The 18,052-nt window shown below is 38.0% G+C and overlaps 5 protein-coding genes across 5 annotated transcripts; all 5 read right to left on the reverse strand.

Annotated features, from left to right (window-relative positions):
• Positions 1 to 246: 246 nt before the first annotated feature.
• Positions 247 to 949, reverse strand: LOC122049700. Its single transcript, XM_042611057.1, has one exon. It carries the CDS (start codon positions 932 to 934, stop codon positions 431 to 433), a length of 504 nt encoding a protein of 167 aa, XP_042466991.1. The 5' UTR covers positions 935 to 949; the 3' UTR covers positions 247 to 430.
• Positions 950 to 1,347: 398 nt separating this feature from the next.
• Positions 1,348 to 2,849, reverse strand: LOC122049702 (WUSCHEL-related homeobox 4-like). The gene is made up of 3 exons (XM_042611058.1): positions 2,608 to 2,849; positions 2,257 to 2,484; positions 1,348 to 2,181 (listed from the first exon to the last, which is right to left on the reverse strand). Exons 1-3 carry the CDS (start codon positions 2,794 to 2,796, stop codon positions 2,029 to 2,031), a joined length of 570 nt encoding a protein of 189 aa, XP_042466992.1. The 5' UTR covers positions 2,797 to 2,849; the 3' UTR covers positions 1,348 to 2,028.
• Positions 2,850 to 3,505: 656 nt separating this feature from the next.
• LOC122048017 (filament-like plant protein 7) lies at positions 3,506 to 8,120 on the reverse strand. Its single transcript, XM_042609610.1, has 7 exons — positions 7,935 to 8,120; positions 7,029 to 7,107; positions 6,812 to 6,869; positions 6,602 to 6,734; positions 4,401 to 6,516; positions 4,271 to 4,331; positions 3,506 to 4,138 (listed from the first exon to the last, which is right to left on the reverse strand). Exons 3-7 carry the CDS (start codon positions 6,863 to 6,865, stop codon positions 3,710 to 3,712), a joined length of 2,793 nt encoding a protein of 930 aa, XP_042465544.1. The 5' UTR covers positions 6,866 to 6,869; positions 7,029 to 7,107; positions 7,935 to 8,120; the 3' UTR covers positions 3,506 to 3,709.
• A 3,458-nt stretch (positions 8,121 to 11,578) lies between these two features.
• On the reverse strand, positions 11,579 to 14,688 carry LOC122048018 (transcription factor LRL1-like). The gene is made up of 8 exons (XM_042609611.1): positions 13,995 to 14,688; positions 13,808 to 13,909; positions 13,668 to 13,733; positions 13,527 to 13,592; positions 12,531 to 12,836; positions 12,328 to 12,397; positions 12,121 to 12,247; positions 11,579 to 11,947 (listed from the first exon to the last, which is right to left on the reverse strand). Exons 1-8 carry the CDS (start codon positions 14,250 to 14,252, stop codon positions 11,881 to 11,883), a joined length of 1,062 nt encoding a protein of 353 aa, XP_042465545.1. The 5' UTR covers positions 14,253 to 14,688; the 3' UTR covers positions 11,579 to 11,880.
• A 2,223-nt stretch (positions 14,689 to 16,911) lies between these two features.
• On the reverse strand, positions 16,912 to 17,754 carry LOC122049703 (pterocarpan synthase 1-like). The gene has a single exon (XM_042611059.1). The coding sequence runs from the start codon at positions 17,630 to 17,632 to the stop codon at positions 17,120 to 17,122; it is 513 nt and encodes a 170-aa protein (XP_042466993.1). The 5' UTR covers positions 17,633 to 17,754; the 3' UTR covers positions 16,912 to 17,119.
• Between the last annotated feature and the right edge of the window lie 298 nt (positions 17,755 to 18,052).

The raw sequence follows: 18,052 nt of genomic DNA on the forward strand, positions 1-18,052 counted from the left end.
GCTGTGCTTTTGTATCTGTTCAGATTTGGTTACCCTATCATGTTGCTGTTTCTCAGAGATCATTTTTGATGTTTATGATGTTTTTTCCTTGTGTTCATCCACTTGGATTCCATTATTTTTTACTATGTTTCAGATGTTTATTCATCATTCTTGAATGGAAGAAAGGAAAACAAAACTTTCGCATTCGAGCATAATTTTGTTCTTCGATCGTGTTTTCAGAAGCTAATTTGCTAGTTTTGCTTCAAAACTAAGGTTTCTGAAACTGTTGAAGATGTTTATTCATCACTCTTGAATACAAGGAAGAAGGGGAGAAAAACTTCGGCAATTTGAGTTTAATTCTGTCAGAATCTTTGATCGAGCGAGTGGACTATGTAAGGAAATTTGAGATCGCCATGGAGCTTTAGAAATTAAGGACATTGTCGGATTAAGGTCAGTGAAGCAAACTCCTCCCCCGTTCGCAGAGCCGGTCGAGGTGGCCGACGACGGCGGCGAGGACGTGGCTCACCGTCCGGGCAGCGACGCCGACGCAGCTCTCGAGCGGGTCCCACAGACACGCACGCCAGCTCAGACAACGCCGCCACATTCTCACCACGCGGTCCCGGTGATCGCCGGCGTCCACCACCGTCGCCGCTGACTTCAGGTACGCCGACGCCGCGCGCTTCACTAGCTGGTCCCGGATGCGGATGGCCGAGGCGTCGATGAGCACCGGCCGTCTGCCGCTGCCGCTACCCCCGCCGCGGGAGTAGTGCTGGTACCGCGACGTCGACGACGTCGTCGACGTGAACATGGACGCGTAGCGGGCGAGGCCGAGGGAGCTGCGGAAGATGGGGTGGTGGCGACGGTGCCGTTGGAGGACGTCGCGGAGACTGGTGTAGCGGTGGCGGTTGCCGCCGGTGACTTTGCATACCAATTCCTCCATCTCTCGCTCTTCCATTTGGATTGATTGAGATTAACGTGTTATTGAAATTCTAGTTTAATATGCGCTTAATGATCGGTGAAATCGACGAAAAGACAGAGATGGAGACGAGGAATTGGAGGAGGAGGAACGCGGTCGGTGCTGCTTTGACGTTTGACTCGGGAAAAAAAATACATTTGACTTTCTAGATTGGTTGGAATAGAAAAAACCTATATATTTTTTAATTAGTTTTATTATCGTTATGGAGAAAAGCATTCAGTAACTGTCAATTTTTAGGTAAAAAATAAATTTTACTAATAAGTAAATTTAAATAATTTAAAAATTATTTAAATAGAAGCTACAAATAAAGCGACCACCAACCAACACTTTTTGCGACATCCATTTCAATCACTTTGCACAAACACACATCAAAAAGGTGAAAAATAAGAAAATAGGAAGAAAAAGGGTGTCTATAGATAAAAAGTCCATCATGACATTTTGAGTGTGGATGTGCATGCTTCACACTAGACTCGCCCTCACCTATCCTCCCCTATTGCAACTTGATCAACGTTGTCGGCCCAGCTCAATAATCTAAACCGGACCGGGTTCGATTCCCACTCTCACCCATCCCGAAGCGGTCCGACCAACGAACGGGGGTTCGCCACATGGGCAACAACCCAACAACGTGAAGGAGGAGATCACTTCACTAACTATGCTTCCTTCCGCCCTAGTGGACTCAGAAACAGAGCAGGGCAGGGCAGGGCAGGGCAGGGCAGTGTTCGTCGATCTCACCTCACTTGTCAGAACACACTCACACTTTAACCTTCACTCTCTGCCCTGCATTTCCTAGGACCAAGTACCAGCACTCATGTTTCCCTCCCCATTGCTATTGTAATCATACTTCCATTCAAGCAACATAGCCGAGCAGGAAACAACGCTCTCTCTCAACTCTCAAGCCAGCAGCTCTTCTTCTGCTTCCTCTCGGAGTGGATGGCTTCTTCCAAAGACTGAAATGGCTCGACAGAAGCGGGAAAGAAAAAACAGTACTTTTAAAGGGAAAAAAGCAGAAAGAACAAGAAGGGAAAAGCAGGGAGTGCGTTTTTATGATATGAAGGCGCAAAAGAAGAAGACTATCAAATCTGTTTCCATTCGGGGTGCAATGGGAAAAGCTCCAACGTCCTCCTCTCGCAATCCTCCACCACCGCCACATCCGCTCTGCTCCAGCTTCTGCACTTCCGCTTGCGACCCAAATCCACCGTCGCCTCCTTCGTCGCCATCTCTTCCTTCTGCGATCGGTTTGCAAACAATTTTCGATTCATTCGTCGTTTCGTCTTGCAATTTAGGAAGATCGAGCCACTTACTTTGAGATGGAAGGCGGCGGCGCGCTTCTGCTTCTGCCGCTCCCGGGCCTTGTGGTTCTGAAACCAGTAGAAAACGTTCTTGCCTTCGATGCGGCCGAACCGGCCCAGCTCGGCCGTTATCTGCTCGATTTGGACCGGGTTCGGCGTCCGCAAACCGCCAGCGTACAGCGCCTCCAGCAGCTTTACTTGCTCCGGCATCGGGTTCCATCGCGTCCCGCCCGAATGGACCTAAATTAAACTCGAGTCAACCCAAATCAGATCACGTGGACCGTAACTATCATCGAGTGAATGAGAAATACTAAACTTACTAAATTATAGCTAATTATTCAAGATTAACCAGTGATGACTTACTAATTCAGCAGCGATGGCGTCCGACGACGACGACGACGTTTGAACGGGGACAAGAGAACGAAGGCGCTTTGCGACAGCCGCATTGATGAAAGTCGAGGAGGAGGAAGAAGAAGGAGAAGGAGGAGACGAAGAAGAGGAGGAGGAATGTCCATCCCACAAGGTGAGTGATGGTGGTTGGATCATCTTCATGGCTTCCTTTGCTCTATGGCAAGGAGAAGGAGCAGTCGGTTTATATACATGGCATGAGATGGCTCGGTGGACAGTTGGCGGGCGGTGATTGGGTGGGGGCGTAAGTGACGGAGCTTTAGCTATTGGGAACATTTCATCATCATTTGAGTTCATTAATCATGTCTCCATTTAGACGCATTACATCAGCTGTGATGATGTAGTGCATCACAGTAATGGAAAACAATGAATGGAATATTTAAATTAATCCGAAAATTGAAAAATGAAATTGAAGTGGCAAATATTTTGAGTTGAGTGATGGAGCACGCGCAGAGTGGGAAGACCGAATGATGAGGGAGAGTTTGACTTTGCGTGTAAAAGAAAGGAAAGGAAAAAGAGAGATGGAGAAAAATAAAGGTGAGTGTTGGATTTGAATGGGAGTGACAAGCAAAAAAAATCAAAAAAAAAATGGAAAAAAAAACCCGGTCGAGTGGCGGTGGTAGGCCGTCCAATCGGTCGGGGTTTCATGATAAGGGCCTTCTTGCTTTTGGGTGGCGTTGCAATCACGAAGATTCCTCTATTCCCCAAAAAGGACTACAAAAGTGGACCAAAAGAACAGAGAAAGGAGGGAAATTAAATGAGATTCATCCGTGCGTATTTTTATGTGTGTTGGTAGGTAGGTTGATCTAAGTTTAGAATGGTAATCTTGTCCATGATCTACTCTATGCTTTTCTTCTCGGAAATTGTTTATTTTCCCTTCCTTTCCACGTTTAAATAGAAATATTAGATTACATAACGAGCTCTCAAATGGAAGGAAGCTTACACCAGATCAAACGTTCTACCAGCAAGTTAAGCCATCTTATTGCTATTTTACATGAGCTGAGCTGCACTTAGCTTGCAACCAAAGAAGAAACAAGTTCAGATCTCGTTAAGAAGGTCAATTCGAATGAAACAACAACAGCTTCCTCAGAAACCCTCCCCAGCTTCTTTTTTGCTTCTTCGGGGCGACCATAAGCATTCCTGCATCAGTCTTACACTTCAGATTGCTAACAGGAGACTTCTCCGGCTGCAGATTCATGACACTTCTTATTGAACCCTCCTTTTGTGCAGCTGTTGGTGGCGTTGGTGCTTCAGTGCATATGACTTCCTTTGTGTTTGGAGATTGGGGCTTCGTCTGATCCTCTTCTCTCATATGATCGACTAACTGAAGCCGGCGTTTCGATTTCGCAGTGCCAGGGCTCGATATGACTTTGTCGAATAGAGGTGCATCTTGTGGCGATGCCAACGCTTTCAGCTGCTTTCCCAAGTTTACGATCGTTTCCTGACAAGCTGCGAGCTTCATCGAAGCTGCAGCTATATCACAATCCTGCAAGATCATACAACAAAATGCAGCTGGAAATTAAACAATTTGACTTATTGTTAAACCATGAATCTGTATGTTTGATGGAGTAATGGGATCAAATCCTGTGTAGCACAGAATAAATGATAATATACTTACTGCCTCGATCAGCTTTTCTTCTTGCTGCAGAACATACTTTGGAGTTTCCTTGGACAATTCACTGCGATAAATATTTCAGTAAGGCAGACTTCGTTTAGAGCAAAGCTCAAAAATGGAGAATAGTCCACACCTTTCTATTTGTAGCTGCAAGTCGAGACATGTTGCCTCTAATTCCTCGCAGCAATTGTTTTTCTCTTTGATCAGTTTTCGGTTTATAATCTGGTCTTCAATGTGCCCCTTCGGCTCTTTAAGCTGCAAATTGGAGAAGTTACCTTCCAACTCTCGAAGTCGAGCCATCAATTTTTCATTCTTGGCATCTGATGCTTTCAGCACCTCTTCCAAGTCTTTCCTTTTGGTCTCCATACTCATGACCTCATGTTTTAGTTGCTCATTTTCATCTTTCAGTTTGGTCTCTACATCATCCATTCTCGACGAGAGATACACACTTTTCGACGCAGAAATCATAGCTTTGATCTCATTCTCACTGTTTGATTCATCTACCTCTGTATGTTTCCTCATTGTCGCCTTCTTGTCGATAGCATCTTGAAGCAAAAAGGAATGGTTTATAACCCAGTCCAGAGTTGAAGCTACTCCAGCAGTAAATTCTTGCAGATCAACCTTTCTGTATAACAACTCATTGCACATCGAAACAAAGTTCTGTAGAACAGCAGCAAGCTCAGCACGTTCCCAGAAGTATGCGCGCGCAAAGTATCGGTTTACCGACGGAGATTTTTGGTCTTTACTATTGGTTTCTCCATCTCCGGGTGGCACATTCAGACCATTTCTGATTCCCTCAACCAATTCCACAAGTTTGTGAACCGATTCTTCAAAGTTTGAAGGAGATTGTTGGGAACTGCTTCTGTTGTCGAGACGACTTCCCTCGGTATTGTAATTCAGGTCACCGAGAGCAGCCTTAACATCGTCGAGAATGGCACTGAAACTTTTTTGCATGATATGCTGCTTTTGCAGGATGACCCTAAGAATGTCTTGAAGCCAATTGGGTTGGTTATCAAACGTTGAGAACCTGATTCGACTCTCCTCCTTACCTGTTGCTTCTGATAAATCAAGCCCTGCACAAGAGTCTCTAGTAGTCACACAGGAATTATTGTCTCCAGAAACTGTTGCAGGTTTCTCCATTTCAACTGAATCATCCATCAAACTAAACTCTGATACTCCAGCACTTCTGCATGATGACAAGGTCCTTTTTCCACTTTTGAAGTGTTCTAGTTCAGAAATCAAAGCCGAAGCCCACGATTCGGCACAGCTAACAGCATCATCAGTGGCACCATGCTCGGAAATGGATGAAAGTGGAAGATCAGATGGCACAGGGCTGTTTCCCGTTGCTAGCTCCGAGCAGACTTGCCTTTTGGATAGTTCTTCGAGCTGTTTCTCAACCTGCGACAGCTTCGATGCGGTGTGTGCAAACATGATTCGTGATCCCTGAAGTTCATTGTTTTTGTTGGTCAGTGACTCTTTGAGAATCTTGTTTTCGTCTTCAGTGGTGCGTAGTCGATCGACGAGAGCAACAGCACCCTTGCTTGATAGATCATAGCAGTCCTCTAGAACCGTATCCTTTAAGTGGAAATCTTCACCCATGGAGCTCGAAGCTCTCTTCCTTGTTTCAATGGACTCAACCTCGCTTCGCATTTTCGCTAAAGCTGTTGGTCCCGGCAGCCTCTTCCTGACCATGATACGCAATCGTTGGCACTCTGTTTCTAGCTTAGCAATCTTCTTAATGCTCCCAAGGTGTTGTCTATGAGCAGCATTTGCTGATCGATGGCTGTATTCCCGCTCCTCGTTTCTGATCTCAATCTCCTTCTGAAGCATGCATAGCTCATACTTTAGCGAAGCAATGAGTTTCTCAGATGAATCAAGTCTACTCATCTCTTCCGTGAGCTTTGCTTCTACATTCGATTTAGACTCACACAATTCTTTGAGCAATTGTTCTTTGACCACTAGAATTCTATTCAAGTTGCTAATTTCAACCGCTGACTCGGTGAGCTTCTGATTTGTATCTGCTAACCTCTGTTCTAATGTGCGAATCTTCTCCTGCTCTCTCGATATCTTCAAGGAGGCATTGTTGACAATGAACTGCTGATCTTCCTTGGTCACATGAAGCTGTTGCATGCACTCTTTTAATGCCACATCTCTATCGGCTACTCTTTGTTCAGCAGTTCTCTTCTGAAGTAAAGCATCATCCAGTTGTTGCTTTAAAGAAAGGGCTTCGGCTTCGGCTTTTCGCCATCCTGAAAAATTGAACAAGGTGAATTAGTAATGAAGAAAAAGAGGGAAACAGCACATGTTTATGCAGTTTTAGAGGAAATGTCAAACCTGCAATTGCTTCCTCCGACACTTTTGCTTGTTTTGCCAAGAGATCATCTTTAGTATTGGACTCGATGCGAACTAATGAAAGTTGATCCTTTAACTCTTCGAGGGATCTCTCTAACTCTAGAGTCCTCTCTTTCTGAAAAAAAGTTGCAAACGGTTAAAGAACCGAGAGGGAGAATAATAAGGAAATATAAATATTAACCGACTTCTTACCTCAATGTTATTTTCTAAAGATTTCCTCTTCCACAGCCATTTCTTGTTATCCATAATTCTGGCAAGTGTATAAAAACATATAGAATCAGTAAGTCAAGAGTTTGAAGACAGCTTGATGATATAGCATTGTATAGAACACAACTAAGAGATAAGATTCATGCAATCCGTAACAAAGTCATAAGCATTGTATAAAACTCAATTTGTTTCTTGACTTAACTGTCTATTTGCTTATTGTTAGCTTGGCTTGGATTGGGTTTTTCTGATTCCTGCTAGAGGTTTTGTACAGATTGCTCATCCTGAATTCAGATTATGCAAACATTAGTAGCAGCAAGGAATTAAACTGACTTAAACGCAACTTATTTTATTTTAACCATTAATACAAATGTAACCAGAAATAAAAGAGAATTCACACAATAATATTTCTGCTTTCAACTTAGTGTTTATTCTATTTCAGCTCATCTTTCCTGTTTGATATCAATATATCTCTCTTCTTGAAACTATTAACACCTGCATAAACAAAGCTACAAACAGGTAGGAGACTTTTTTTTTTTTTTTTTGGTGGTGATTTTGAGAGAAAATTAAACTCCTCCTGACACTAGTATTATACATAACAGATTTGAATGAGTAGAAAGGTCTAGATCTAGTTTTCTTGCCACTGGACGAAGCAATCGCTAATCGTTTGTGCTAGTAGATTAATTTAGGGTTCCTCATTGCTCTGAGAAACCACCATGCTTCCCCAAATCCATGCATCTCAACCTTTTCAGCACCAAAAACATATCTAAAATAAGCTCCAAACAGTTAGGAGACTAATTTAGGCTTTCTCATTGCTCTGAACATCAACCATGCTTCTCAAACTCCATGCATGTCACCTTTTCAGTACTAGAAACAGCCTAAACTTACCTTAAAATCCAAATAATCACTCTCAAGCTGTGAGCAATCCCTAGCATCATCAGTATCAAGCAGAAAATGGAACAAAAGCGGCAAAAGATTAAAGAAATCCGACAGCAGAAGTTTCAGTTTAGGCAAAAACTACAACAAAACATTGCAGTTTACAGCACCAAGAAAGCAGCAAGTCAGAACTAAAGGAATGAAGAAAAAGAAGATGAGCAGTGAAAATGCCTACTTTATCTTGAAAGAGAGGAAAGAAGAAAGAGTTTAGGCGAGTTCAGTTCGACGCAGGAGCTCCATTCTCAGGATGAGAGAAGGAAAGGCAAAGCAGAGGATGGCCGCCATCTCCGTACCAGCACCACAACAACATGCACAGTGGAGGAACAAGACGACGACAATGCAGAGGCCAAGCCACCTCAGCTATATTCTCCTCATCTCTCTCGTTTTCTGCATTATGTATTTAATTAAATCTTTATGTTAATGTTTATTATTATTCTGTTGTGAGTATTTTGTGCATGATTTTATTTTGAAAGCAGAATTCACTATTATTTTTTTTTTTTTTTTGCATTTTACTAGGATTATAAATCTAATATGTAATTTTATTTGCGAAATTATACTAGAATTTTCATAATTTTGATCCTTAACTCTTTATTTACTTTTATTTAAAAAAGCAAAAGAAAAAAATGGGTGAATGTGAGGAAGTTACAGCTTATTTTTTTCGCTTTAATTTTAGTTTTTTTAAAATACGGGGGAGATCGAGCAAAGTGTCGGCGAGGGCCAGCCTGCGACGTTAGATCTGCTGTCTCGTACGAGGCAACGTACAGAATAGCATTGGTTTCGATTGCATTCTTATGGCGGGCCCACCTAAATGCGAACCTGATTTCGGACCGTTTCTTGGGGAGAGAGAGAATCCATGACCACGAGGAAAGGGATTCCGTGGAATGGGCTTTTTTTATTGGCTGCAGAGCCGGGCCCCTCCCCGAGAGACGCGCATGGGTTTTCCGTTGGCGACAGCTCACGTGACAGCGACCTCGTGGTGATCGTGGCGTTGCTACGGACGACAAGTCGAGTACGGGCCCACCTGTCTGTACTAGTTGCAAATCGATATTTTTTCGGGACCCATGGTTAGTACCAATGAGAAGGCCTCATTTACTGATTGGTGACGGGAGGAGACAAGTGAGCTAGGAAAGATGCCGATAACACTAGGAGCAATTACTCAAATGTGGCCTTAGAGTTGAGTTATTTCTAAATCGGTACATCAGTTCTAAAAATCTGCGATCAAAGTTAGGGCTATAAATAAACGGGCATTGATAAATAAATTTAATATTTGACTTAAAAAAATTTATTTATATTCATTCAATATATATATATATAATTAATTATATATATATATTACTAATTTATTAAAAATCTATCCTCTTTACTTATTAACTTTGGTGAAACTTAAAATAAATTTACATTAATATCCTTTTTTTCTATTCACACTAATAATAATTCTAAAGTTTATTAGTAATATTACAAGCGAATTTAGTCCCACATTTTAGAATTGACAATATTATAATCAAAGAAACTTCTATAAATATTTTAGGCCGATAATATTAAAAAATATATTTTTCTTAATTTTTTTTACTTTTCTTAGTTTTTTTTATTAAGATAAGTATAATATTAAATTAAATTATTTTTTTTCATAAGGAAGCCATAAGGGTGACACTCAAAAATCCAAACAATTTGAATTTTTAAAAATCCAAATAATTCAAATTTTCAAAAATATACTTTACCTTAATGACTCTACTTTAGTATTTTAATGCTAAAATACTTTAATTAATGTAATTTCATTATAAAATGTTGATTTTAATGTATTATATTACACAGCGACGCATGTGCACGATCACTAGTATAAATATATATATATATATTCAGCTTATTAACATTTGTAAATCATGTTCATTATCAATATGCTAAATAAATATAAAAAAAATTAAAATAAATAAATAAATTTAAATTATCAAACTCAATAACTAATTAAATAAGTAAAAATTTCAAATAATGAAATAAGTTTAAATTAAAAATCCGATAATATCTAAATGACCAAACTTAAGATAAACTTGAATAATGAACTCAATAATATCTAAATGAACTAAGCTCAAATTCATAAGAAATAAATTAAGTCAATCTTTAATAATTATTTTAAAATTGATTTCATTTTAGATTAAAACATGATGTAGATATAAGAAAATCTATAAGTTTTTTCTTTCCCCTTTGACTTATCTTTCCTCTTGTATTAATATACAAATTGTCATTATCAATATCAGTTTAATAGTTAAGAGACTCCTTAACTAATAATATTCATGACCAACACATTTAATGTAAAGAGTCACTTCACCTCATGATTTGTCTAATATATTTTATTAATTAATGTTTGACGGAGACAAATAACGAAGTTACATTTATATATAAGTTTACATTTAAGCCCCGGGAAATATTTATTCCAAAGTCAAAGTAATAATTCCTACACGTGAGAGGTGATAAATACTGCACGTGATCTCATGGTTCATAATCAATGCCATGAATACTCTTTCACAAACTTTGACATGAAATAATAAAAATTTCAAGATGCCCCCCTAAATAGTGCTGCCACACAGTTATTGCATCACCCACTTTGCTAAGTCAAGACCAAAATATATCAAACAACTAGGTGTCAGCCGAATCTAATAAGACAAGTTGAATTTTAAATAATTTATAATAACTTAAAATTATGACAAATTATAAGATCTATACATTTCAATATCCATGTTGTGGAAAACTCATTTATCTTATCCAATGTAAATAATAAAATGAATGCAAAGTATACTTAAGTGTCTAAAGATGTTGAGTAAATCCTAATTTGGTTGGAATACCATCCCTCTAACAAAGAACCAATAGATATTGTTTTCAATGATGGTCTTGTAGTGATGCTTCTTTTTGTATGTGTTTTTAATTATAAGATGTGGATCCACTAGGAGGGCAAGTGGCATAATATGTGTGAGTTAATTTATTATAGTGATGAATTCCAAGTGGTCCAAAATTGTCATCATGTGGAATAAAACCCAAACATACAAATTTTCTCAAAGGAAAAGCAACATATGCTAAACCCTAGGCATCATGATCAATAATGTCTTCTATTTTACTATATTTTTTCTTCTCTTTATTACTATAAATGAAGATACCATTAAAAGTTGTTTTTTTTTAAAATCATACTAATTGATAATCCTAATTAGTCACATTAATTATTTCTGAATGACCAATCCAGTCTCACAAAAATTTTTCATTGACCATAAGAATAAATCGAAAAACACATATAACAACTAACTTAGAAATCTAACGTTCTTTGATTATACCATCATTTGAAAAAAAAAAAATCTTATAAATACACCATAATTAAAATTCAAACTACGAATACCTGAATGATAACTTGAATATCTTACCACGATACGATGATCCCGAAAACTTTAAAATCATACCAATGCTCAAGTTAGACAGAATCATACCAATGCTCAAGTTAGACGATAATCCCGTCTAATTCATCTAACCAATAAATCTAATACATTGAGGTTTTTTAAATTGACACCTTGAAATTCAAGTAAAGTATCAAAGGCCCTTCTTTAAAAATTGTATATGAGCCCCAATCTCAATAATGGGCTCAAATTAATAGTTATGGGCCATATGACCATTCACAAATTATACATAAACCCACCATTTGTTCTAATCATTTTTCAAATCAATTATATTATTTTTGATCCCTCACTAACTTGATATTTGATGATTAATTTAATGAAAAAGAATCTTCAAATTCATGACTAGAGGACTAAAGTAGAACAAGCAATCAAATACACACAAAAAAAACACATAACTATAGCATCAATATTAACCAATTACATCTAAATTTCTTTTACGAGATTGATGTTCTTGATTTAATCTTTTTTTCTACATAAATGATGAAAAATTCTTCAGCACTGAGAAGTGGAGCTATTCATGATCAGTCACACTTTTTCATCATCTCAGTGCTAAAGAGATGTTCAAAATACAAGTCCTCTAAAATCCCAAAAACAGATGTAAATGCTTCTCTTGCTGCTGAGTCTAAATCCTATTGCCTTAAAAGCACTCAACATTAGTCAAGTCCAAGCTAAAGCATTCAATGTACTCTAGTAACTTTGATGTTCTTCCTTGGCATTGGCATCAGCACTCGGAAAAGCACCCCCAGTCCCCAAGCTGGTCGACATCACATGACACACTCAACGACATCAGCAAATGCCAAAATGTTTGTTTGTCTGTTTTTTTTTTCTTTTTCTTCTCTTATTTTGAGGAAAAGTAATGATAATTTTAATTACTTCTTCAAGGGAAGAAGGGAAGCAAAGGAAACAGAGGAAGAAAGTTTCTATTACCCTTGCAGGTGATGGATGAAACTGTCATCATTTGATAATTCTTCCAGGTGATGGTTGATGCAAATTCCTGATGTTGTTTGCCCAGTCACTTGTTCAGGATTCATGGCTGATGAACTTCTCTCAGTTTCTTTAGTATTAGAATGGAATCAGCATGATCAGGGACGCATTAACCAAGTTTAATTCTTCAATAATATTAAGAAAGTTTACCTGAGAGGTTGTGGGCATAGTGAACTGAAACTAAGTTCATGTGGGTCGATAGGTCACCGGTGAACATCGCCTTCAAAGCAAAATGGTTCATATTAAGGCTATGGAAATTATTGATTGAAACTATTGAATTTCCCTTTGTGCTTGCAAAAGAATCCTTGAGTTTTCGGAACTACTTTAGTTTATCAGCAACAGGGAAACAATACCTCACAAGATGGAGGAACTTGGAATGATCCGTGCTGGGATTGCGATGAGTTCATCCGTGGATTAGTCACATTGATGAGACCGGGCATCACGGGCAATGGCTGCGAGCATCCGTGTTGTCCAGGCACACCAAATGATGTTTGAGCAGCTGCTGAATCTTGGTTCAATGGTATCATGGTGGATTCCACTTTCGTTGCTGGATCATGATCCGAACTGAAACCGATGCTCATTTGAGAGGCTTGCAGAGATTGAAGAGCTCCGGACATATACATGGAATGGAAGTTGAGCCCATTCCGCATCGAGAGAATCTGCGAGCAACTAATATAGATTAGCCCCAAAAGCAACTAATATAGATTTCTTCATTAGGGTGCATTCAATATGGACAAGCAGAAAAGTGTCCATGGCATCCTCTTATTATACATACTTCATTAAGTAGAAGAGTTAAAAGATTTGGCACCAAGTAGAGAACACACTTTGAAAGTTTGGGGATACCAATCAGATTGAAGATCGATAGCTTAGATAGAAAGAATTGCAATATTCAACATTGACAGGCCAAAAAAAAGTGGCCATGGCATCTACCTCTTTTGCACACTTCATCAAGTAAAAAGAGTCAAAAGATGTGGCACTAAGTGAACACAAATTCAAAGTCTGAGGTACAGTGTTGCATCAGGTTCATGGGAATGCCCATCAGACTCAAGAACATGTTCAACTCTGTATGTGTTTCTGATATTGGGACACAGATGTCATGAAACTGCCTGATTCCTAATTGCGTTTGATGTAATAAACAAATGACTAATCGATACAATATCAGAATCATTCTTGAGGCTTCAGAAACAAAAATCTCCAGAGAAACATAGAAAAAGGAACAGTTGAAGAACTGAATGAAGTTTGGGTTGGAGAAAAAAAGGAGATAACAATTTTCCAAACCAGTAGGAACAAAACAGGAAAGATGTTGAAGAAACTACAGAACTTGAAGGAGGCAACAAAAAATTTCTGACCTGAACTTGGAGCTGCAATTGTTTGAGATATTCAATGGCCTCATCGAGCATGGAAGCCTTGTCTGTCTGCTCGAAAAGCACAACACACCGAAATAAAGATAGTTTCATGGCTAAAAAGAGGGGAAAACACACAAGTTGCACCTTGTTCGAGTTGGGAATAAGATTCTGCAATGCTCTCATCTTCTCATTTATTCTACTCCTCCTCCTCTGCATCCACACAATCATTCCTCAATTCAAAACTTTTTTTTTTTTAATAATCGAAAGAAAAGACTTCGAGTCACCTTCTCAGACATGTTATGAACTTCTGCAGCCCTGCTTCGCTTTGAGCCTGAGCTCCTGAGTGGAACAAGCTTCACAGGCTCCTCGAGCACCTCCAATCCCTCCTGTAACCCATAAGAACAAGAACAAGAACAACAACCCAATCAGCGAGAAACAAAGCTAAAACATGCAAAGGAGAGCAGAACCCACCTCACTTTCCCAGTCAACAGAGTCAAAGTCCTGCTCCAGTGATTTGCTTCCACCATCGACACAGGAAGAAGAGTTAGGGAATGAGGAGGAGGACGGCATCTGCTCAGGCTCAGAAGAGAGGAAGCCGACGGCACAAGTAGACGCATAAGATGACAAGTTCACTGGCAAATGGTCGAACAAGTAGGAGAGCTTCCTCTCCTCGTCTCCTTGGCAGGAAATGTAGCCACTGCTACTGCTGCTATGTTCATCCATGCCCATCACCAAGTTGGAAAGTTAAAAAAAAAAAGAAACAAAAAAAAAAGAAAGAGTGAGAGATCCTCTTTTGCTCCTCTGAATCCGATCAGCAGCAACACAAATACCCCACGAACAACTAAGAGACAGTGCTTGCTTCTTTACATGGCATTGTTTAATGGCTGGCCTCCTGCAACGAGAGTAAAGTACCAGAGGAAATCATGCTTAAGCTTGAGTTTCATCCTCTGCCCTCAGCTGACAGGTTTATATTAGCATGGCATTAATGCATATTTAATGTGGAGGAGCATTAGAAAACTAGTATTTCAGTTTCAAGTTCCCAACTGCATGTTGTTTGATGCGATGGGACTTTGTTTGCTCCACGGAACTGCTACTGATGTGAGAGGATGGCATCATCGCCATCACTGTCCATCTTCCACTTTGCCACGAAGAAGAGAGACGTATCAGGCCACCATTGATGACATCTTTCTTCTCCTTTTTACTGCGTCTGTTTTACAGCGAAAACGATGTTCAAAGTCAAGGAGCACCTTGGAATACGGTGCACTGTTTACTTTGAAGAAAAACAAACTGTGAGCACCAGAAAATATCAATAAATTTTAAACGAATGTAATAGTTTGAAGATAAAATATAATTAATACTACGAATATTATATTGATATAACAGTTCAATACAAAGAGAATAATAGCGGCGTAGCACACTATCTATCAATCAATCAAGATCATATCTATTCTACTCGTGACATTGAACCAACAAACCTGCACTGGCAATCTAATTCCCCAGATTTTGAACAATTGGAGTTGCGTAATCATTGAAAAGTAGAACGCTTTCAGTAAACAAAAATGGTTGACCGGTACGGACGGTCAATCATGACGTCACAGTTAAACATTTTGGCCCACTGCGGCCCGTGCTCAGCCCGCTGGGCCCAGTGGACTTGCATGGGCCCAACTTCAGAATGTTTAATGAAGTTCGGCGCAGTTTTTGTGATGCATTAATATTTTTTTTTTGCTAATTATTAATTGAAATGGATTCATGATAAGAAGCGTTCATTGTGGATTTATCATATTCCTTTTTTTATTTATTAAAAAATAAATAGCTTTATAATTAAGGGTATGGCTACTAGTATAACTGTAGGTCTAAATACGGAAAACAATATAATATTTAAAATATTTATATCAATTATTCTATCTAAATATTTTATCTTAAATTTAAATAGGATATCTAAAAATTTTTTTGCATGAATTATCCTATCTATTTCTTAAATTTAGATTTTATAAATAATGATTCTCTAAATTTAGGAAATTAAATCTCTATCCTGAAAGTAAAATAATAATTTTTTTAATCTTTCTCATTAGACTCATTCTTTTCAATTACTCTCCTTCCACTCATTTCATAAATATAATAATAAAAAATAATAAAAAAATCAAAGATAATAAAAATTTAGAATAGTTGATATAGTGTGTAATGAAATATGATTATTTAAATTTAATAAAATGAGTTATTTGTCCTGAATTTTAGATATAGTGATAGAAAAAATGATATGATGTTCTTACATTTTTATTGAGTAAATATAGTTGTAATTCACATTTAAAATTGTCAAATAATCAAAGATTTGATGAAATTACATAATTTTACTTATTTAACTTTAAATTCTTGTTAACTTCACATAAACATTAGAATATAATTAGCATGTTTTTTTTTACTTCAAACAACTCATCGTTTTAATCCATTTATTAAGGTCTTTTGACGAATAAGAGTTTGAATTTGTAATTATTCATTAGTAATAGCCCGGGGTCAAGAGATGTTATGAACAAATTTCAATTAAACAAATGATATTTTATCATCCAAATTTGACTTTAAGAGTGGACTTTATTATAGGTAGACGCAAATAATTGACACTCATTCATGGGCCAATAATTGTTTGACCTCCACAAGATTTTTATAAGGGTAATTTTACATGCAGTTTTTATTGTAAACAAATCTTTGTATGTAGTTTCCATCCATAAAAATTTTTGTTTTCACTCCCCAGTTAAACATCTTTACCTAATTGCCCATGATATTTTTAGGTAAAAAAGTCTAAAAATCAGTATAAATCCTCTTAAATTGAGTATATTAACTTAGAATCTAGTATATTTTTCTATCAAATTAAGTACGGTTCTTTTTTTACCTCAAAATATACTCGACTTTAGTTTAATGTGTTGAATTTAATAGGAATTATACTCATTTTTAGACTATTTGTACCGAAAAATATGAGGATTAATTTCGATAGAAAATATACTCGATCCTAGTATAGAGTACTAGATTATAGTGTAAAGTGCTGAATTTAATATGAATTATACTTATTTTTAGATTTTTTATACCTAAAAAATAAGAGGAACAATTTTGATAGAAAATATACTCGATTTTTAATATAAAGTACTGACTTTAAGATGAATTATACTTATTTTTGGACTTTTTGTACTCAATTTTGAAATTTTTGTACCTAAAAAATATGAGGGGCAATTTAGGTATCAATATTTGCATGAGGGAGTTGAAATAATTAATACTTTACATGCAGGGAGTGGAAACAAAGTTTTTTGGACATGAGGATTATATGCAAAGTTAACATTGTGATGAAGATTTTTCTCTAATTTATCGTTTTTATAATCGATTTATTTAATTATTTCACAAATTACTGCAAGAGAAAAATGTTTAATTCTCTCCAAATTACATGTTTATTAATACTTCCATAGTGTAAACATGGTCATAAGAAATTGAGATCGCAACCACAACAACACACTTATTAATGCACGATATAAGCATCGCAGTCGGCGATTATGCATGTAAACATGCTAGCTCATAAGAAATTGAGATCGCAACCACAGCAACACACTTATTAATTAATGCACGATGTAAGCATCATACTCGGCGATTACGTGTCCTGTCGGAGCACCACTTAGCAATTTGTTAATGGTGTAGCCCCTCGCCATTCGAAATTTTCCGGTGCCGCCGATGATGCTGCGCTCGGTGGGGCCCTCGAACGTCGCCCGGCCCACCACCATGAGGGAGCTACCGTTATACTCTCCGTCCGTGAAGACGAAGTCGATGAGTACGAGCCAGGCCATCTCGCTAAGCGACACCTCGGGAGCCATGCCTTGGGCCCGTCCAATGAGCTTCGAGTCAACGCTCGAGCCTTCTCGGAGTTCATCGTCGAAGATCCCGATGCTGCCGAAGCCGCCGGGGTTGCTGGTGGTGGAGTTGACGACGGTGATAGCGGTGGCGTTTGGGCTGTTAACGTTCTCGTGGATGAAGAAATGGAGGTGAGTGGTGATGGAGTGTTTCGCCTGAGAGGTTGCGATGTAGAAAAGGAGAAAGAGGAGCGAAGGCTTGAATGAACAATAATAATAAGCCATATCTATTTCTGAATAATCGATGTTGGAGGAGAAATTGTGAGGTGGGTGGTGATGAGTCTCTCGATGATTGAATATTGATAGTGGAGCAGATATTTTGAAGTAAGTGGTGGTGGAGTCTGTCGGTGACGGTGATTGAATGAACAATAATAAGAGCATTAAAGGTTTATAAAATTAAAAAACTTTAATAATTTTTTTTTTTATGACTGTATAGGTGAAGTTTGAGATTTTTATGATTTGAATTTTTAAATATTTTTTTTTCTTTCAAAGATGAAGCCAGTAATTAATTTGATTGAATCTTTCCAAATAATTATATATATATATATATATATATTTTATTTTTTTTATGAAACATTTAATTATAAATGTTTCATTTCATAAATAGTTAATAATAGTTAGTAATCATTAAAGCGGTATTTTTTT

The sequence above is a fragment of the Zingiber officinale genome, chromosome 2B, assembly GCF_018446385.1.
Source record: "Zingiber officinale cultivar Zhangliang chromosome 2B, Zo_v1.1, whole genome shotgun sequence".
Classification (NCBI taxonomy): Eukaryota; Viridiplantae; Streptophyta; class Magnoliopsida; order Zingiberales; family Zingiberaceae; genus Zingiber; species Zingiber officinale.